Here is a 21,759-nt window from a genome sequence, read left to right on the forward strand (position 1 = left end):
TTTTTACTCTTCTGTGGACATCAGAAGAGCTGCAAGACCAAAAGAAGCCACAGGAATAAAGATGAAGAGCCATCTAGGTGTTCTTACCATACATCAAGGGAACCAATGACTGCATAGGGAAGCTGATGAAGAAACATAACCTATAAACAATCTACAAACCCACTAAGAAAATTCAATAAATGCTATAGTTGGCAAAGAATAAGAGGGATCCTCCAACCACTGCATGTATCTACCATATATAATGCAGCTGTAGACAAGTCAATGTAGGGACAACCAAACACAGAACCCAGATATGAATCAAAGAACATGAAAGGCACTGCAGACTAATTTAATAAGAGAAATCCGCTACAGCAGAGCACTTGATGAACCAAGCTGGGTACAGAACATTATTTGAAAAGACAGAAATGCTGGACCACTCTCACAACCACTTTGTCAGACTATACAGAGAAGCCATTGAAATCCATATGATAATGGATGGATCCCACTCAAACACTTGCAAATCTCTTCACACTTGGTTAATAGGCATTGGTTCTTTCTCCCATCTTGGACATTCCACAGGAATATATACTCCACTTGCTTTACCACCATCAGATTCTCTGAAGATGCCAGCCACAGATGGAGGCAAAATGTCAGGAGAAATTGTTGCTAGAACATGGACATACAGTCACATAACACACCACTATAAAAAGTTATTTTTAAGTTTTGAACAGTAGGAGTTATAAGAGTTGGATTGAGACATGCGGAGACCCTCAGCTAGTAAAGGTTTAGAATGCCTATAGCATTATCAATAATGCATCATTATAAAAAATGTAATTTGAAATTTGGAGTATTGTTTTGTTATTTTGGTATTGTAATCCCACTTAATAGTGATCTAATGGGAGCAAGTCCTGTTTAGCTTAGATTCAAAAGGTACAGTGAAGTTATTGAGAGTACAAGTTCAAAGGTACACTAAGTTCAGAGAACAAATAGCTTTATAGATGCCAAATAGATAACAGAAAACCAAAGTAGTCTTAATATTTCTTAAACCCACACTCTGATACAGCCTCAGATTCAGATGAACCCTGGGCCTGCAATGCCAGGCATTATGTTACTTTCTTAGCACCAAGTTACCAACATTTCCCTTATCTAAGAATAAAGAAAATATCAGGTGAGGCTTAAGAGGATAATTCTTCCAAAAACTACAAGGCACTTAAGTTCAGAGGGGTTCTACTCTATCTCCCCTTATGAGAGAGGAGGATTTTTTTTTCTACTGTCAGAGAAAGACCTTTATCAGCCCTTTATCTCATACAAGCCAGGCTGTCTATTTGCAGTTGCATGTAAGGCCATAGCTCCGTTCTCCCCTCTCTCATATGTAAAAATCTCTAAAAATGAGTGTATCTTAGAATCATGGGTGATACACACACACACACACACACACACACACACACATATACATACATACACACGAACCTCTCCCACCCTTTTTATTGGTGGTACTCATATTACTGTGTGTTTTACAATGGTGTCTTAGGATAGGAGAAAATATTCTCCAAAGAGTTTTTAAGTCTTCCTGGGCATATTTTTAGTGTGGTGTAGTGGCTTACATGTTCGACTAAGAGCCAGGAAAACAATGATCTAAATGCCCACTCAGTTATAAAAACTTTTTGGATGGCCTTTGACAACTCATATTCTCTCAGCCTTAGAGAAAGGACATGGCAAACCTCCTCTGCAAAATTCTTGTCAAGAAAACCCCCTTTTAGGGTCATCTTAGAGTTGCTATAAGTCAGAAATGACTTGACGGTACAGGAGGAGGAGGAGGAGGAGGAGGAGGAGGAGGAGGAGGAGGAGGAGGAGGAGGAGGAGGAGGAGGAGGAGGAGGAGGAGGAGGAGGAGGGAGAGGATGAGAAGGAGAGAGGAGCGGAGAGGCAGATTTTGGTGGAAAATGTAGAGTCCAGAGAAAGAACATATTGGGTCCTAACCTGGTCATTAACACTACTACTAGTAGAGATGGTGATAGCAGCAGCAGCAGCAACAACAACAGTGTGATTGAGGTGGATGTAATGATAATGATAAAAAAATTAAATAGCATAATCAAGAAAAACTATTAAATATTTGTTTTTCTTAGTGTTTCTGGCTGCCCACTGGCTGACAAAACATTGAAATCCTTGATGGCTGCCAACTCTCAAGAGCTTAAGTGAGTAGAATTTTTAAAGAAGTAGAAGGACTGATTACTACTTTTATTCAATTAACAAGTCAACCCTCAGTCTTACTTGTTTAGGAACAAGTAAGATGTTTTGTATTCTACAGCACAGAGTTTTGTTCCAAAGGGGAGGTTCTTTTGTAATTGTGATGGTCTTTCCATGCATGTAGTGTTCAACACAGGAGGAGGGCAACAAAAGTTTAAAAAGGTGGAGTTGGGGCTTATGCAACTCCTCTTGTCATAATTACAGGGCTTTATGAATGTCTGAATAAGACTATATTTCTTACATAAATGTGTGTGCACACTCTTGTAGATGCACGTGTGCATGTGCCTCAACATTTTTGCATACTTCTGTCCAATTAGCTAAGTTGTTTAGGTCTCATTGGCTTGAAAGGGTCATTTTTTTCTCCACCTTTTCCACTTTTCCACTTGCATAGGTGTCCTACTCCTGGATGTGATGGCTCTGGTCATGTGACTGGAAACTATGCCTCACACAGAAGGTAAGTATTCTTTATTTTATTGGGAAGCAAAGGCCATTGGAAATTACATTACAAACCAAAGGGAATTAATTGATTCACTTTGTGTACTTGTTTTCAGCTTATCTGGTTGTCCTCGGGCCAGGAAAGGCAGTCTCAAACTGAGTCCTACCAAAGAGGAAAAAGAAGACCCTGAACTAAAGTAAGTGAAGTAGAAAAAACTTGACATTGCTCCTCACAATTTGATTGATATATCCCAAAGAACGTTCAACTTAGGGCCCTTCTACACAGGCCCAAAACTTGTGACCCATCATGGGTTAACCCGAGGTGTCCAAACAATGCCTCAGGTTAACCCAGATTAATCAAAAGTTAATTGCGATTTCCCAGTTTACTTCAAATTAATAAAACATCTCAACAGATCCAGATCTTACTGAAAGGTTCAGTTCTGTTGAGGTGCTGGGCCTGTGGGGATTGACTCCTGGGACTCCTTTCCATGATCCCAGGGATCAATCCCTATTGTCATCTGAGTTCTTTGGGCCCTAAGAGCCCAAAGAAGCGGGATGGGACCCCCACCCTTCCATCCTAGCCTCGTTTGCCCCCTAAAGTTATCAGAGGGACCTGGCTGCATACTCAGGCCCCTCCAATAAGTTTGGTGGGCAAACAGAAGGGGGGGCTGAGGGCTGGTTAAATGCCATCCCAATTCAGCCTTTGGTTGAGCCGAGAGGGCATGTAGCCTCCCCCCCCAAAGGCATGGGGTTTGGGTCAGCTGTGTGGCCTCGATCCCAAGAGGAAACAGAACATAAAATCCCAATTCCTCTCGGGATTTGGGCCTGTGTAGAAGGGCCCTTAGTGTCAGCTTCACTAACATATATTATCCCTTCTCCCCAACTGTAAATCTAAATAAAATGTGAAAAGTTAAGTTTTATGCCTTAAGGGACTGTGCTAGCCCAGAGGGTACTACATAATGGAGCTCCTCAGCCTTGGGAGCAAAGGAATAGATTTTTTTGAAAAGTTAGATTTTTGACTCAAACTTCTGGAATCCACTCAGCCAAGTGGCATCATCTTTAATGTAGCTTGTTTATAACAGCCATAATATGTATACATTTGACCTAAAGCCAAGTACCTTGATTCCTCATGCTGAAACCCTTGATCATCAAACTGGAATCTTTTTATGAAGTTAAATCTTTTTAATAGTCTGTGGAAATTAGAATTAGGCAGTTCTGATTCATCCATATCCAGTAGAGAACTTGTGTTACATAGCAGAGCAAACAAAATACCTGTTGCACAATGACTTCTTAATGTCTCTGCTACATAGCTAAGGATATATAAAGGTAGTAGCGTAGATAGTTATATAAGATTTTGACAAAACAAATTGGTGTGATAGAAATATTGTAGTGGGGTTCTTCTTGTCCCTCTCAAAACACCCATACACATAATGCCTAGTTTTATGTTTTGTTCTGTTGTGTTTCATTCTCCATTATTCTAATTGCAAGAAACATTATCAACATGAATGTCATTTGCATTCCATTTTTTCATTGTGGAGGTTTGAAAAATATTTAAAAATTTCTTGCAACATTCATTAACATAAAATAATCATATCATTGGAAGCATCCAAAAAGGTCATAAAGTAAGAATAATTAATAATACCCCCAAAAAATTCAAGACACTAGCATGAGAAAAATCAATGGTGTTAAATCTTTTTAACGAGGATAGTATTCATCATTCCATTGTAAATTGAAAGGTAAGTGGGCTTAGTAATTTTTTTGTGATAGAACCATGGAGCAACTCCCAAAAAAAGCCCTGTTTTTGGTGTCCATTGTATCTTCACTAACAGAGCCCATTAATGTAATGGTAAGACTGATGCCTTAATAACAGTATATTACAGTTTTCCTCAAAGTAGGTATTATTACATTTAGTTGAAATATAGTTTTATAAAGCAGTCTAGTTGTTACAAGGACATTTTCCCCCTGCAATTGTTGTCAAGTTGAAAATAACATGGGTCTTGCTGTGCTTCTGCAGATGTCCAGTGCTAGGCTGTGATGGCCAAGGTCACATATCAGGTAAATACACTTCCCATCGTACTGCTTCAGGTTGTCCTGTGGCTGCCAAGAGACAGAAAGAGAATCCGCTGAATGGGTCTTCACTGCCTTGGAAACTGAACAAGCAAGAGCTGCCGCACTGTCCTTTGCCAGGCTGCAATGGGCTGGGTCATGTTAATAACGTTTTTGTCACCCACCGAAGGTATCGTATTGTGTCATTTGTTATGCCTTTCAAAAAATGTGAATAGCTCATTGCAATGTAAAGCACTTGAGTGGAATTAACCATTGATGATATTAAAATACTGTTGCTTGTTATAATTTCATGACTCCTACATTAAACACACTCTTTTTTTGCAATTCTGCAAGTCCCTTAGTTCACCCAATCCTCTAACCTCCTCAAAAAAAGATTTTTTAAAAATTGGTCCTACAGGAAGTGAAAATGTTCACATCCAGGTTGCAAAAAAAGGAATTATGTAACTCTCTTGAGAGGAAACACAAGAATAAAGGTTTTCTCTATTTCATAGAAACAACTTCAATCTTGATGTTTTAAAATATGTTACTTTTACTGCAGTTGTAGAAATCCATATACAATATGATCCTGCCCCCAACCATGGATATCTAGTTTCACTTACCCACACTCAAAAGTGTTTGTGGGCCTCTCTAGGTTCCACCCAAATATAATTAAAATATAGTATTTGCTATTACTTACAGTCTCAACTGCCCATGGGGGGGGGGGGGGGGGTTGACATGTATCCTCAGCAGATATGGGGGTAATATTATATGTGCTGACCTGTGAATTCTTTAGAAGGGGCAGCATACCTATATTTCCAACTTTTTAATTTTCATGGACTTTCTAAAGTTGACTCTATGTTGTTCTGTTAATGGTTCAGGTTCAAATTCAAAGACTTTACTAGTTCTTTGACCAGGATCCAGTAGATTTGTTCCATTAATGGAGCTGGTTCTGTCAAAAGAACAGTAGCTGGCAACCCTCCTTTCCCATAATTCTCTTGCTTCAACCTCAAAGCCTTCTCTGGAGTGTTGGGACTTATCTCTCCAGAGATGGTATGGGCAATGAGGATAGTTGCTACAGTGACAGAAGGGAAATCAAATTTGTTGTCATACTAACAGTCAGTCACAAGTTTAATGTTAGAAATGAGTCATGATTTCTAGGGGGTTTGCATTACTACCTTAACCATAGCTAAAACTTGACTAGAAGCAATTTATCATCTTAAGAAGCCCTTGAGTTACTACCCTCAGCCAGTTATGTCACTGGCAATCTTGTGCACCTGATAACAATAATATAACTATATTATCATGGGATTACATTTTTCAGAAAACCCAATAAATTTGACACAATTTGAACAGATGATTTGGGGAGCAGGAATCAAATTGTGTTTCAACTTTCATATAGGTCCCCTTTCCTACTCTTTTCAGTTTGTCTGGATGTCCTCTGAATGCACAAGCCTTAAAAAAGGGCAAGATATCTGAAGAATTAATGACCATTAAGTTGAAAGCAAGTGGAGGTAAGAAGATGTGATTGCAGGAGTGACTGAATCAAAGTGAAGGTCACGAGCCTCTCTTTTCATAGTATCATCTATTCTGACTGGCAGCAGAGGCTGGAAAAGTTACTTTTTATTACAATTCACACTCTCCTTAAGTCAGCATGGCTTCTGATGATGGAAGCTGTAGTTTCAAAATGTAATATTTCCCAATTGAGCAGTACAGCTCTGATACAAATGGCAGCAGTAAAATTACTTCATCACTGCTTTTCTTTATCTTTATATAAATCTTTAATCTGCATTGTTTGCTAGCAAAAAACCTCAGGTCCTCATTTCTTTACAGCTACAATTTATGTGTTAAAAATAGGATTGTAAGAATAATTTAATCCATTACATTGGATGTGTGCCAATGGGTCTTAATAATAATATTCATATACATATTAATAACAATAGTTATTCTGGGACCCTAAGCTGAGTCTGAGAAAGGAGTACTTCCCCATGACAGCTTATGTGTTCCAATGGTGTTATAATAATATAATAATAATAATAATAATAATAATAATAATAATAATAATAATAAAACTTTATTTATACCCCGCCACCATCTCCCCGTGGGGACTCGGGGCGGCTCACAACGTTACAAAAGTAACAGCACAAATACATTAAACAATATACACAGTTTAAAACACAAGAAGATGATAATAATATTATTAATAACAATAGTACTCTGGGGAAGACCCAAATGTTTTAAAAGTTGGTGGGCTAAAAAGGGTCAAAATGCCTTCTGTGTGTGGCAATTTTTATCCCTGTAATCCAAAAACCAACAGGGGGAGGGGTGAGCCTCAGAAGCCCTCCCATTGCAGCCAATGGTCTGAAAATTTTCTGCTTTTTCGTAAGCCAGATGAAAATTCTGTTCATATAGGTGCCCCATTTTCGTTTGTGGGAACAAATATGAAAATGAGACAAAACGAATGAAACTACACAAAACAGCAATTCCACACAAAAGCACAACACTAGTGTATACATTGTACTATTAGATGAAGATTATTATTTGTTCATCTTTTCAGCCATGTGTTGTTTTAATCTTGATTTGGTTACACTTCCATGTAGGTTTAGAAAACGAGGAGGAAATGAGACATTTGGATGAAGAAATAAAAGAACTGAATGAATCTAACCTTAAAATTGAAGCTGATATGATGAAACTTCAGACACAGGTGAGAGAAAAAAAAATCCTTGAATGAGTAATAATTTTGACATGGATCGAGTCACAGAACTGGTGAACTCAACTTCTTGTTGCCCATCAGGAAATTGGCTCGGTATCCATGCCATAATTGTATGCATAAATCTGGCATTGGAAGCAAGTGGAAGTATGCAGACTGGATAGTGTTATAATAAAATTATAGCAAACCATGTAGATTATTGTCACAGTTAGTGAGGTTTAAACAAAATGAGTTGATCTCTCAAAGAGAGACACATATAATCAAAATTAAAATATAAACATATGAAGCCTCTATTCTCACCAATGAACTAAAAATTTATTCTGATAAGCACCCAGTCCTGCAACTTGAAGTCATTTTACCAAGAGACAGAAGGAAATGAATCTATGCTCAGCTCTCTGTACTTTACTTTTAAGGCCTCCAATGTACCCCCTGTGCATCTTTTCTTTCATTTGATATTGCTGTTGAATGGCCTTATTCACATGTAAATGTACACCCAACAAGTCTTAAAAACTTCAAACTTTCACAAATGCACAACATGCATTTAGTAAATAATGAAATACTAAGCAAAAGCAGAGAAATTAGCTCACTATCAATGTTTAAGAATGAACCATACAAATTATATTTCCTCACATGCATTTCCAGAAATCAACAATAGGACTGATTAGCATAATAAGTCCAAACACTTCACTGACAGATTGTTTCCATTAGTCATGATAAAGCATTAGAAGATGGATACAGGTTGTTATGGTCCATTAACTAACAAACCAAAGGGGGTATTGAGGAAATGGTGAGATAGCCGTTAGAGACCTAAGCACAAAATGAGTCCCCTAATGTATAATTGAAAAGTATCAGAGAAATAATAATAAAGTTGGAGCAAGTATCTTGCTACAGAGTAAGAGGAGCAGTATTAAGAGAATCCTACCCCCAACCAGTGTAGACACACAAAATCACTTGTCAAATGGCAAGTCAGCTCTGACATATATCCCATTGACTGAATAAGTATACTTTAATCAGGACTAGTTTGATAGTCCTGGTTGGATGTAGGTCAAGCTACTCTTCATCTGCCTTTGGACACAATTATGAGCAACCAACAAATGTTTCAGTCAATGGTTGAAACCTTGAAATCACATGTAAATGGAGAATGCAGTCAAAAAAAATAAAATGTTAAATAATGATCACTGAAACACATTCTCCTTGAATCTTGTCTCACATAAAGAAAACGGACAACAAACACACTTAGAAAGACACTTAGAAGACTAAGAAGAGAAGCCAGTTATGTTTTGAAGCTACTTGGTGCAAGTTGCCAAGGAAATAATGCATAAAATCTTGCCTGCAGCAAGGATAATAAACACTCAGACCACAGTTATTAGCCAGTAACTAATAACTGTCCCATTTAGGTATATAAATTCTGCTCACTAGCAATAATGAAGAATTTTACAATTTTTTCATCTCAATGTGAGAAAATAATTGAAAACTGTACACATTTCAAATATCATTAACAGTTCAGGACTAATTCTGCTCAAGAAAATCTTTTTTGCATTGTTCTCTATGCAGGAAAACTTGTTTTTCTTTGTGTATGTAACTTCTTTTATATGCAAAATATTTGTTTTGTGCAGGGAAATGTTTTCTGTGGAGAAATAATTTCCCCCAGAAAATGTTTTTTCTGAGTAGAAATTTTCTGCCCCAAAAAATCTATATACATTTTCATATAGAATACATCAAGAACTGATATCCTCCCTATCAATTACCTGAAACTTTCCTAACAGTTCTCTCTTTTTCTTTCTGTTACTATTTTTGCAATATTTTAAAATATTCTTCCCATTTCTAGTTTCTAGTTTAACTCTGAGATATGGTTCCTTGAAATTCCATAGACCCACAGAAGAAAGCAACCCCAATAATATAGTCGTTAATGCAAAAATAATTGGGACCTTGTGTATCTCTCTGAAATGGATATACCTTAAGAGCAGTAAGGGCTGATTCACAGGAAAAAGGCTCTGTGTTTGGGAACACAAGGTTGCATGGTCTTTTGCTCAATGTGAAATGCAAGGTGGCACAGTCAAAAGAGAAAACCTGTAACATTAGAAATTAAAGAACACAGGAGCTGCCTACTTCATATTTGCATTAAAAGCTGTACATAAGTCAGGCATAACTTGAATTACTGAACAAGTCCATCCATGCTGACTTCCATGAGCAAGAAATTGACTCATGCAATTATAAGCTTATCCCCTGACAATAACTCTGAACCTGCTCATAGTGAAGAGGAGACTTTCATACATTTCTAGCCACTTCCTTGAATTAGTACTAGGATAACAAAAACCATGTTTCAAGAGATAATTTCAAGAGATTTGCTTAATTAATTGTTATGTTTCCATTGATATTTACCAGAAGTTTTTATAAAATTTCCACTACTTTATTTTTTCCATGGAAAATGTACCACTTTTAGAAATGCATTGTTCCATAGAATTAATTGCTACACAATGAATAAAAACAATACAGGACAAAGTGGAGAACTGGAATTAATATAATACTATTTTAGTCTAAAATCTGAAGTAATATTTAACATCACTCAGTCTGAGGGGAGCATATGTAAATGTGCACAGCTCTCGAAGCATACCAACATTTATATGTTAAAAGATTTCAGTCTTCCTTTCCCTACCTAAAAAAAAGTAATATGATGTAATTACGTCTGATTGAGAGGGAATATATTGACAACAATTCTGATAAATGTTTCTATTTGTCTGAAATTAAGTTTAGATCACCTTCATTCACATTTCTGATTTCTCCTTTAATAAAATATTCTAGTTCAACTACTTTTTTGACTATTATTATTATTTTTTATTATTAAACTTTATTTGTACCCCGCTAGCATCTCCCGAAGGACTCGATGCGGCTTACAAAGGCCAAGGCCTCAACACACAATATAACAATACAAAACAAAAGGCAAATTAAAACAATTAAAACAGTATAAACTTCTCCCTAGGGTGTTGGTGACCCGCAAGTCTCCTCCCCCACACGACCTGAATGGTGCCCCCCTCCTCTGGTACCCCCTCCCCCCTACATGGTTGGGATCTGTGGCTAGTCAACTTTCAGAAGAAGTAAGGCTGGAGTATAGTCTCCCTTGGGCTTCAGGTAGGGATGCTTCCGATGTTAAACTGGAAGGAGAGCCATCGAGGGAACTAAGTGGACTAAACAGGGGAAGTGTTCTTGGGCGGGAAAGTGTGGCTGATTGTGTAGGGACAACTGGGACAGATGGAGTTTCAAATTGGTACAGACCAGGAGGGGGGGCCCTAACCGGGGAGCTATCTGTGGATTTATTACAGGGACCTGATGGAAAAAGGCGAGCAGGTACCACTGTGTCCATAAGGGGGCGAATATGAGGGTCCACAACTACCCTTCTGATGGTGATGCCCCATTTCTTTAGGCAAGATCGCATTGCCAGTAGCTCACCAAGCCATAAATTGTCTTCCGGTGTAATTAAAAGACACGTGGAGTGGTCAAGTGACTGGTAGTCCCTCCGCAGCCAAGTTATGGCTTTCAATCTTATTTCCCAAGGTCTTTTCGATAGGATTTGGGCCAGAGAGTCACAAACCGCCCTCCTAGAGGTCCATCTGCCTCTATTGATCCTTAGGTCAGCAATGTCCACCGCAAAATTGTCTGCCATTAGGAGATGTTGATCCTGAGTAGAAATTGCGGTTGGCTGAGCAATAGGATCTGATGTTAAATTAGCAGTTGTCCTCTGAATGTCCATAGGTGTCGTCCGCCAATCCAAGATGTTTTCGTTTCCATCCATACCCAACAACCCTCCCCTTCCCTCAGTCATCTCATCTCACTATTCCAAAAACCTTTTCATACATTGATGCAAAACAAACAAAAACATAACAAGACCAAATTTATGTTTTGTTTGCTAAATAGAAGTCAAAGAAATATTGCCTAAATCAGATTTCTATTTATTTTGAGTGGAATTTTAAAATCTGGGGTCTTTTCATCTTCATCCATCCCCCCCCCCAGGAAATGCAATTTATAGATATGTAGAATTGTCCCAACAAACTAACTTTTATATTCTTAATTTTTAATATAATTTGACCTTCTAGAATTGAAAGGTTTAATGTTGCAAGACCATCTCTAAGCTCTTCAAATACTATTTAACCCACATGAGTGAACAAACACATATGACTGTGGTTGCACCCAGCAATCCCATCACTTCAGTTTTCTCCCAGTGACAGCTGTGTTGTCAAAGTCCTTGTTAAAAATGGTGCAGGGCATCAGTAGAGGTAGCAACAAATATGGTAATCCATGAATAATTACATTTGCAAATTCTTAACCCACAAATGTAGCAGGCCAATTGTGTAGAGAACATGCCTCGCCTCGCACCCCATAGATCAGGGTTCCTTAACCTTTTTGCTCCATTGACCCCTTTACCAGTTAGGCAAAAACCACAGAGTTGTTCTCAGAATGTAGTAGCAGATAATTTTATGACACTCAACATTGACATGTCTTTAAATTAAATTTTAGAATTATTCAAAATTACATTTGCAGTACCAATTTGACATGGCGAAAATCTGTTCACATGATTTTTCAGGCTATGCAGCAGCTGTCATTTATGGAATGGATTCATACATGAAGGAAATGTTAGATTTCAGTTAGAAGTCAGAGAAAATAAAAATAATAAATTGATTATTTATTCAGTTCAAACTCATGGACCCCCTGAAATCTTTCTACTGACCCCAAGGAGTCTGTGGACCCCTGGTTAAAATCCCCTGCCATAGATGCCAAACATCTATCTTTCTAAGTCTGTCCCTTAGTTTTTCAACAAAGCAATCACCACATGGAATACATGAACTATATAGACATAACATTCCTTATTCCCATCCCTTGATTTCAACATATTTCAAACAACTGGGGAAAACCAATTTATATCAGATGTAGATTAAAGTGACTAGCTGCAACACAAATTCTTTTATTTTGTATGTTTTTCTTTTATTTATGTTTTCAACTCAATTCCACCCTGTTTCTAATTTCAGCCACTCTACAACAAAACTTTCCCCAGGAAACTAGCTCTAGAACTCATATCAGGGTTGCTGCTATTGTATTGAATCAGCAGGGATGCTGTAAGAAAAAGACAGCAATGTAAACAGCAATGCACTTGTTTTTCAATCTTTCTATGCCTAAAGGCAAAATTCTTCATTTTTAACCAGACACTGACCTCCTCCCACATTGTCAGCTTGAGGTTTTGTGGCCTTTCATGCATTTTATCAATTTGTGAACTCACTTCCCACAAATAATGCTCTTTTCACCCAGCAGGTCACTGTCTGAGCTTCATTTCAACATGATTCCCTTGTGGAGCAAAAACAGAAACCATTCATTGGTTTGGAAATAGCATAACTTGCCCCAATTAGGTGTGCCTTATGACAATAATGTGAAGATAACTGAAAATACTTTGTGATTTACTTTGCACAGACATCTTCTTAAGTGTGCTCTTTCCTCTGAGTGGCACGTTGCTGATAGATGTGTTTCAGGTCAAGAGTCATACCGTTCACATTTTGCTATGAATCATTTTGCTTCGTCATTCCAGATAACATCTATGGAAAGCAATCTGAAAACAATAGAAGAAGAGAACAAACTTATAGAGCAGAACAACGAGAGCCTGTTAAAGGAGTTGGCTGGCCTAAGCCAAGCCCTCATTTCCAGTCTTGCCGACATTCAGCTTCCACAAATGGTATGTCTGGGGCTGAGCATGTAGGCATTACTCTGAAAGACCAAAGGCAACATGGTAGCATATCGCAGGTCTGCCAAAGATGTACAGAGGTTGTGTACAGTCAATCTTGCCACAGTGAGCGCAAGTCAGCACCAAAGATTCTTTTGTGTGTTTGTGTGTGCCCCAGGTCTTTCTTAGGCAAGTAATACTTGGATGTGGTTTTTCCAGGTGCCTTCATCTGAAATACAGTCCACAGCACCAGACATTCACTGGCAGTCCCCTATTTGAATATAAACCATGGCTGAACCTACTTAGCTTCCAAGATCAGACAGGACCTGATGTCTTCAGCGTATAGCCCAAATAGCTATCATAGATTTAAGCATGGAAGAAAAATATTTCCAGAAAAAGGAAAACATATTTGAAAACTAGGAATCACTTCATATTAATCTGTAGGATTAGACATTGCTAGCTAATGCAGTATATTCCACAAACCACTTTGGAAAGTCTTTTTTCTTTCGAAGGTGGTTTGCGGTACATCATTTCATCTAACATTAAAAATAATTCAAGAAACACAAAGCCAACTGTGTGCATAATTCATTACATAATTTTTGAATCTCAGTCTCATTTTTTAAGGAAGGTTGCAAAAGAGCTTTGGTAAGGCTCCAGAAATTTATGATCCTTGTGGAAACATCATACTCTTGATTTAGATTCTTAAAAATCTGTGGAATTTTTTGCTCTAGGGGCTAAAGTGACTTTGAACTTTGATCTTCAAATGAGTAGCCCAAATTTTTATTTTGGAAAGAGAATCTTCATTTCAAAAGTACTTTGTGATAGGACATAGTAACAGATTATATTTTTCAAAGAAAGAACATTTCTTTAAACAAAAAACAAAAAAAAAATCCCAAAGCATCAACTGGGTATTGATAGGCAATTGCTGTACCTGAAAATAGCTTTTAGATTTCTAATAAATGTCTAGAGCTTGGTGTGTTTCCTGATTGCTCAAGGCCCTGTATATAAGATTGAATTTATGTTAATGTCATATATTCAGGTAACACTGAATATATTTCACCTCTGCCTTTTTGGAGCTCAAGCCTGTGGTTTCTTTAAATAATACAAAAACACTAGATACTTTATTATAATAAAACACTAGCTGTATCAAGAATAGTAAGGTTCCCCCCCCCCCCCCCCCATACACACACAGTTTGGCAGAGCTTTGACATTATTGCTTTGTTGTGGCCTTGTTTACTCAGTGAAGCTGGAGCAGGGGATTCTATGATCAGATAAAATTTGTCAATTCACAAAATATGCTCAAACAGCATTACATACCTGGGTGATGAATGAGTTTGACCGCAGTTTCTTGACACTTGTTTCTAATGAAGAAAGCACTTAAATGACTAGCTTATTAAATGGACATGGTGAACCAAATAGGCCATAGTGAAACAGAATTCTTAAGCACAAGTGGTCCATCTGAGTCCTTCATCTTAATTTTATGAAATCCTTGGTATAATTTTTAAAAATAACTTCAGAGCTATGATTAGAGCTTTGGGTAGACTGCAAATCTCAGAAAACTTAGCTACTGTAGCCTGTAGCCACATGGCCTGGGACATTCTAGAACAGTGGTTCTCAACCTATGGGTCCCCAGATGTTTTGGCCTTCAACTCCCAGAAATCCTAACAGCTAGCAAACTGCCTGGGATTTCTGGAAGTTGTAGGTCAAAACACCTGGGGACCCATAGGTTGAGAACCATTGTTTCAGAAGTTATAGTCTGAAGAGCTAACTTTGCAAAATTCTCCAAATTGAACAAATAATTTGAAATATCTTCCTGAAAGTTTTTAGATCTTTGCTGGAAGGCTTTCTCTTGGTTTTACCACAATCACTAGCACATTCAGTGAGGACACAAAAGAGAGTCTTCTTGGTGGCTGCTAACAGTAGAAGGTTTGGTTGAAAGCCTATCTACTTTACTTCCATTAACAGGCACATTTTTTTTATTTTAGACAGATCTTTGGCCTATAACATATGAGATAGAAAGGAGTTTAAATAATATTGTGTTTATAAGTGAATTGTCATTATTTTTTATGGGAATAACATTTTAACTGGATTTTGCTAATGTTTTAAGCAACATTATATAAATGAAACAATGTTTTCTTCCCTAACAGTATTCTAGGCAAAAAGAAAAATAAAGCAAAAGGGATGAGAAAAATAAAAGGGAATATGAGAAAGGCCTAAATGTGTCAAAATGATAGAATGGGGATGAACAGTAAAGGGGAAGGGGAGTGCTCACGCATTTTTGGTTTTATCTCCATTCATCAGAGATTTTAACTCCACACACTTCCTGGTATGCAACAAAAAGAGGTTCCCAATCCTTTGGTACAGCCAGTAACTTCCATGTCATGAGTGCTGTAGTTCATCTCTAGGTTTTATTCCAGACGAAACGAACTATTCAGAATATTGAATCTGTTTTGGGAATTGAATTTAGCACCTTGAATAGTTCCTTTAACATTATAAATAAGACCCAGAATGGAGCCACTGCACCACTGCCATGGAAACCTGTTCTCACTCTTACTTCCTTTATTAATTACTTACTTATATTTATATCCCGCTTTTTCTCACCCAAAAGAAGACTCAAAATGGCAAAACTCAATGCCGCATATATAAACAGATAAAAATACAATACATCATATATAAAACTCAATGGCAAAACTCTATGCCGCATATATAAACAGATAAAAATACAATACATCATATATAAAACCGGCTAAAACATATAAATACTATAAAACTGTTTAAAGCCATAAAACCAAGTCAGAGTCGTCGTTTGGGCTGCTACTATTATGCCGGTTCTCTATTCCACTTGTCCAAACTCCTGCTTTACAGATATAAGACATTATTACACAAAAGGGGCAAATCTGCCTTAAAGTGAAACCATCATTTTTGACATGCATATCATGTAGATCCTACTGCCAATCTGCCACCTCCCCTTGATAATTTTGATAGGAAAAGCTATCAATAGCCCCATGTTCCATTACTGATAGGAAACCCCATTAATATCTACAAAGGGTGCCATGTACCTGTTACTTACCTAGTCTAATGAACCTGTTTTGCTTCTGTGCTGACTTGCTAGTACTAAAGCAATGTTGGGGATGCAATTCTCCTCTTCTCCCACTTTTCCCGTTTATCCTTGCTATTCCACAAGCAATAAGGCAAAGATATAAAATTTAACCTTTTTTTTTTACTAAACTTAGCTGGAATTGCAAAATTGTTGTTTAAAAACATTATTAAAACATTTATAGAGTGCAAAGTTACCAAGCTATGTGAAAGTGTGGCTGCAGGACCATGGAGCAGTGAATTGGCACAATTGCAAGAATCTGGAGAGGTGTGATAGCAAGGGTGATCATTCCAGAATATTGCTGCTATGCTGGGATAACAGCTTCATGCAATAAAGTCAATACTCTCCTGTTAAATAATAATAATAAACTTTATTTTTATATCCCGCCCTATCTCCCCAAAGGAACTTGGGGCGGCTCACAACAGGGACAAGCCCGAATAACGACACAACATAGTTGACAAAACTTAAAACATTTCAACGATACACAAAATAATATAATGAACAATACATTAAAATCCAAGCAAATAAAATCAGAGTGATTAAAAGCGAACCAGCGGGGATAGGTTTCATAAAGTGCTATATCATGGAAATGAGTAACAGTGATAATAGTGTTGACAGTTTCATCTATAAGGTGAAAGCATGCTTCTTCCAACATACTTCCACCCGATCCATGCCAGCTGAAAACACAAACTGCTGCTTCTTTTTGTCTCCAGTGTTGTTGTTATCATACTGAAATTTGACTTCCACTTTTTGTCTTCATTTAGGGCCCAATCAGTGAGCAGAATTTTGAAGCATATGTAAATACGCTCACAGACATGTACAGCAATCTGGAACGGGACTATTCCCCAGACTGCAAAGCCCTGCTGGAAAGTATCAAACAGGCAGTGAAGGGTATCCATGTGTAGGATCCAGAAGCTGCTGTGAAATAGGAGTTACGTAGCAGCAACGGACTCCAAATGGATCTGTGAAGAGTCCCTGGACTGCTTAGGAGTATTGATTGCTGTGCTGCTTTTCTAGTTACAACATTGCACTATTTTTTTTTCCAGCTGACATAAAAAGGACAGAAAACATAAGACTATTGTATTAACAGCAATGACTCAGATCACAGAATTTGTTTATTTCTGTACAAATCCTTTTTGTTGTCATCACTGTTGTTTTGCACTCTTTTCATTTTGTATAGTGAATGTAAAAAAGTGTGTGTAACTATTTTTTTACATTTCTAAGTTTATTTTTGATCCGAGTTTTGTGTGTGCGTATGTGTGCTTTTAAAAAAATCTTTTAACTGCATTTCTTGCAGCCTGCCATATTTTTACAATATGTTTGTTAATTTATTTTCCAGTGGGATTTTAAATAGTTCAAAAGTTATAGTGTAAATTAAATAATTTGATGGGTTTGTACAGAAGGAAAAGGGGGAGAACTATGAAAGAAACAAAATAACAGAACTGTGATACAAGTTTTATTTTCGCCATATCCTGCTTTTTTATAACAGCTTCTTTTTTTTTTAATGAAATAAGAAATGGATTTGCAATAGCATGAGAAAGGTGCAAAGAACCAGGGATATAAAGGTGAATGGTGCCCTCTTCTGGAGGAACTTCATCTCATTGAGCACAGCATGTTGTAAGCGTTCAAGAATTTTTAAGCAATAAATGAAATATAGCAATCAGCAAAGCATAGGACTTGGCTTTGTGTGTCTTAGCCAGCACAAAATGATTCTTTGCAACTATTCAAGGGAAGGGCATATTTATTTAAGGAATTCCTCCCATTTCGCATCCATTGAGGTAGGAAAAAAATCATTTCTCTCCCTCTCAAAGTGGTAAGATTTGAAATGTCCTGTAGTTTTTGGGTAGAGAACTGTGTAAGCACATTGGTCAGCTGACCAATATTGAGATGATTTCATATTGGAAAAAACACATCCCAAGGTGATGATTTTATACCTATAATTAAGTCAATATCTTCTTCTCTGAATTGACAACAATTGTATTTAGCTTGGAAAAAGGAACAGAATTCTGTAATTCTGTTTTAAATGGAAGGGAACAGTTCTCACTGCAGTGAAACGAGGCTGCCTATGTGCAATGCATGATGATGGGACTGAAGAGCTATAGCAATGCAGTCACTGCTATAAAATGTTTAACTAAGGGTCCCACAATCCACTAGCCATGTGGGCTGGAAGTCTCCAAAATTATTTTTGCCCTGGATATGTTTTTGAATACATTATACATCAATGTTTCACAGTAAGTTGTATTAAGATAGATAGGACTAAACATCCAAAAAAACAGTCTCACACTAGTAAATCTATTTGAGATATGAGGTGGCCTGATACTAAGCCAGATGGTATATCAGTCCACCTAGATCTGTATTGTCTATAGTGACCAGCAGTGGTGTCTCAGAAGTCTTTCCAAGCCCTACTAAAAGAAACTAGGGGTTGGAGCTCTGACTTTCTTCATATGAAAAACATATCTCACCAATGAGTTCAAATTCACTGTTTTTAGAAGCTTTCACCAAACAGTCCACCCTCCAGATATGTGGATTACCACTCCAATCATCATGCCAGTTGTTATCCAGCCCATTAGGAGGGTAGCAAAGTGAGAAAGTCTTGTGTATATAGAACTGCATATGTTTTAGTACTGAGGACAACCCCTCTCCTCATCAGTGTATACCTAGTAGGTGCACAAAGCTTTCTCATATGCTGAAGTCAAAAGTGAAGCTTTGAAAGGCAGAAGGAAACTTGTGTTCCTATCAGAGACTTTTGCAGCAATGGATCCGATTGCAATTTCATTCTTATATGCAGTTGAAGATGGTCTTGGTTTTTACAGATTATCATTTGTTCAGACAACAACAAGGAAGGCATGGCCTTCCAGATGTTGCTTGACATCAACTGCTGTTGGCCAACATGGCCAATAGTGATAGAATATATGAACATTGAAAATTGCCCAATATAGGGATGTCTGATTGGAAGAAGATCTTTCTCAGCCCTATTAAGAGAATACTGGCATTCCCTGGACTATATGTGTCAATTCTGGCAGTTTGATCCTACTTCAACTACTATGCCACATCCTATGGAATCCTGACATTTCTAGCTTGGTGAAGTACTTTAACATTTCTGCTCAAAATATGCTCTACTGAACTATAACATTACAGTTCTTTCTAGTGAAGAATTTCCAGTACCTCAACCACAAATCTCAAGATTCCATTGGAGAGAGCCATGATAATTTAAGTGGGATCCAAATGCTATAACACTGTACCATGATCTCCCATCCAAGTACAAAACAGGCATTACTCTATTTAGCTTCTGAAATCCAGATCAAGTCTTTTCAAGGTGTTATGATGAGAACTTCTTTCTGTCAGACACATTCTGGAGTGGCATGCATGTCCCAACTCTGTCTTGAGGGGAGATCTTCTATGTGCTGCATTCCTTAGACAACCACTCAGAAATACAGAGACACATGTCCCAAGTAGACCATTTTCAACAGTATTTAGTCTCAGTTCGGTAGCAGTTATAAAAAGATGTCCAATATCTATTTCAGGGAGTATAAGTAATACAATCTTTCCCTACTCCACCAAATTTTTAGCATTGTTTTAAAAGAAGGTATAAACTGTCAGCTCAACTGCCTGGCTTTGATGGTGTTCTTTGATTTTTTTCCCCCTCCTCTTTTGATTGTTTTTGGTATGCACACATGTCTCTTGTGCATAGGTGCCTCAGTGTAAAATGTTACATGGATCTAGCGTGCATTTTAATTTTTCTGTGCTACAATTAAAGTGTTTATTTTTCTTTGCCTACTTGAGATCTCGGTTTGGATGTGACGGCATTCACAGTCATCACTCATACAATGATATTATAGGGTTCTTATCCAAGAGTGCTTCTCCAAGATCATTCAACTTTCATACACTGTGGTTGCTGTTCTGCATTAGGTGAGGCTTGCTGTTCATGTGGGGATTTGATTTGCCCCCCAGACTTTAGTTTAGACAGGAGAGGTGTATGTTCTTAGAAGCTGTGTTTATTTTTAAAAGAAAACAATTTGCAGAAACTGCAGTATATGCTAATATAAAATAGGAACACCAAATTGCTATTAAATTATTGTACTTGGTTTTTTAAAAAGACATTTGCTATACCTGTTGAATGCATACAAAATGAATTCACTTGTGACAGAGATTAAAGTTTTAGTTTACTAAATATTTTAAGAAATATGTTATATATTTAATTTAATTTAAATAGTCTCTTACAGACCTATTTATCACTATGATTTACCTATGGCTTAAGTTAATTTATATATGTTTGGATTGTTTTCTCAGGATGAACCTTCATATTTATTTGCCTTCTTTGTACTTGACGTTTTGTAATGTGCACTGTGATTTCTCCCCATTTCCTTTTTGTTCCTGTATTAATTTACATTGATGAGCTATCCTGTAAATTAGACCTTTTGTAAAGAGCAATGATGTATGCATTTTTCTTTCATTTTTTAATTTCGGAATAGTTTGTATACTGTTTCTTCATACAATTAATATTTCTTACATCAATGCAACAAAACTGTGTTCTGTGCTGTACATTTGGTGTATGGTAGGAAATAAAATTGATACTGAAGCAACTTTCACAGTTTCTTTAGTGTCGTCACTTGTCATGTTGCTAATTGCTAACACTTATGAATTCTGGCTGAGCCATATATGTTTGCTTTGTATAGTTCATGTGTCACTTCCCTAAAGGTTAAACTCAAACTCAAACACAGCCTTCCAGATGTACTTTATAATAACTCGCATAATACCCAGCAAGGATAATCATGGTTGCTGTCTGACATATGCAAACAATATTGGGCTGGAGAAATCTCACCTAGCAAAATATCTAGCTTTGGCTTCTGATTGGATACTTATGGAAGTTAAGCATGAGCTAAACTGTACTTTAGTCTGATTTAGCACATGATTTTTATGAATGGAGATATATGCAATTTTCCTGCTTCTTGGCAGGGGGTTGGACTGGATAGTCCACAAGGTCTCTTCTAACTCTCTGATTCTATGATATATTGATCAGATTAACAGAGCCCTTTACCCCAAATGCTCTTTCCCAGGGATACTGTATTATTGCCATATTTAGAACAGTAAATTTACTCATCCATACATCTCATCTGTGTCATAGCCAGATGTTGGCTTGATTTTTTGTCACTGTTCTTTCTACAAAGAACTTTCAAGAAATAGTTTTAAATTCAAAACATGGTATGCTGAGCACATGTGAAATCTGCATATATCATTGGGGAACAAATAGACTCTTGTGGCTGCCCCTCCTCCCCTAGCCGCCTTTTTGGCATTTCGTGAAAGAAAGCTTCTAAATACTTTCAAAAGAAATTGTTCTAAGTTGGAGAGAAATACTGTGGTGAAGAACTATGTGAAAGCCTAAAACAAACCAAATGAATATAGCAAGTCCATAGAATTTAAAAAAAAGTTTAGATTTTTTGCTATATTTCACCAAAATATAGCAGAGTACCAGGAGTAAGTTCCATAACCAGCAGAAACTTATGTGTGGTGAGCAGGAATAGCCTTTTAACCTTTAGGATCAAGA

General features: G+C 37.3%; 1 protein-coding gene across 7 annotated transcripts in view; it reads left to right on the forward strand.

The window, feature by feature from the left end:
* Nucleotides 1-20,797, forward strand: part of st18 (ST18 C2H2C-type zinc finger transcription factor) — a 248,617-nt gene extending 227,820 nt beyond the window's left edge. For 6 of the 7 annotated variants that reach the window (XM_062980374.1, XM_062980376.1, XM_062980373.1 and 3 more), the window contains 8 exons: nt 2,105-2,173; nt 2,617-2,679; nt 2,777-2,857; nt 4,675-4,896; nt 6,129-6,217; nt 7,304-7,407; nt 12,986-13,129; nt 16,979-20,797. In XM_062980374.1, coding sequence (XP_062836444.1) covers nt 2,105-2,173; nt 2,617-2,679; nt 2,777-2,857; nt 4,675-4,896; nt 6,129-6,217; nt 7,304-7,407; nt 12,986-13,129; nt 16,979-17,119 — 913 coding nt within the window. In that variant the 3' untranslated portion in view covers nt 17,120-20,797. The remainder of the gene's footprint in view (nt 1-2,104; nt 2,174-2,616; nt 2,680-2,776; nt 2,858-4,674; nt 4,897-6,128; nt 6,218-7,303; nt 7,408-12,985; nt 13,130-16,978) is intronic. The other variant, XM_062980375.1, reaches the window with a different exon arrangement.
* Nucleotides 20,798-21,759: the final 962 nt, after the last annotated feature.

This window comes from Anolis carolinensis, chromosome 4 (genome assembly GCF_035594765.1).
Source record: "Anolis carolinensis isolate JA03-04 chromosome 4, rAnoCar3.1.pri, whole genome shotgun sequence".
NCBI classification, from domain to species: domain Eukaryota; kingdom Metazoa; phylum Chordata; class Lepidosauria; order Squamata; family Dactyloidae; genus Anolis; species Anolis carolinensis.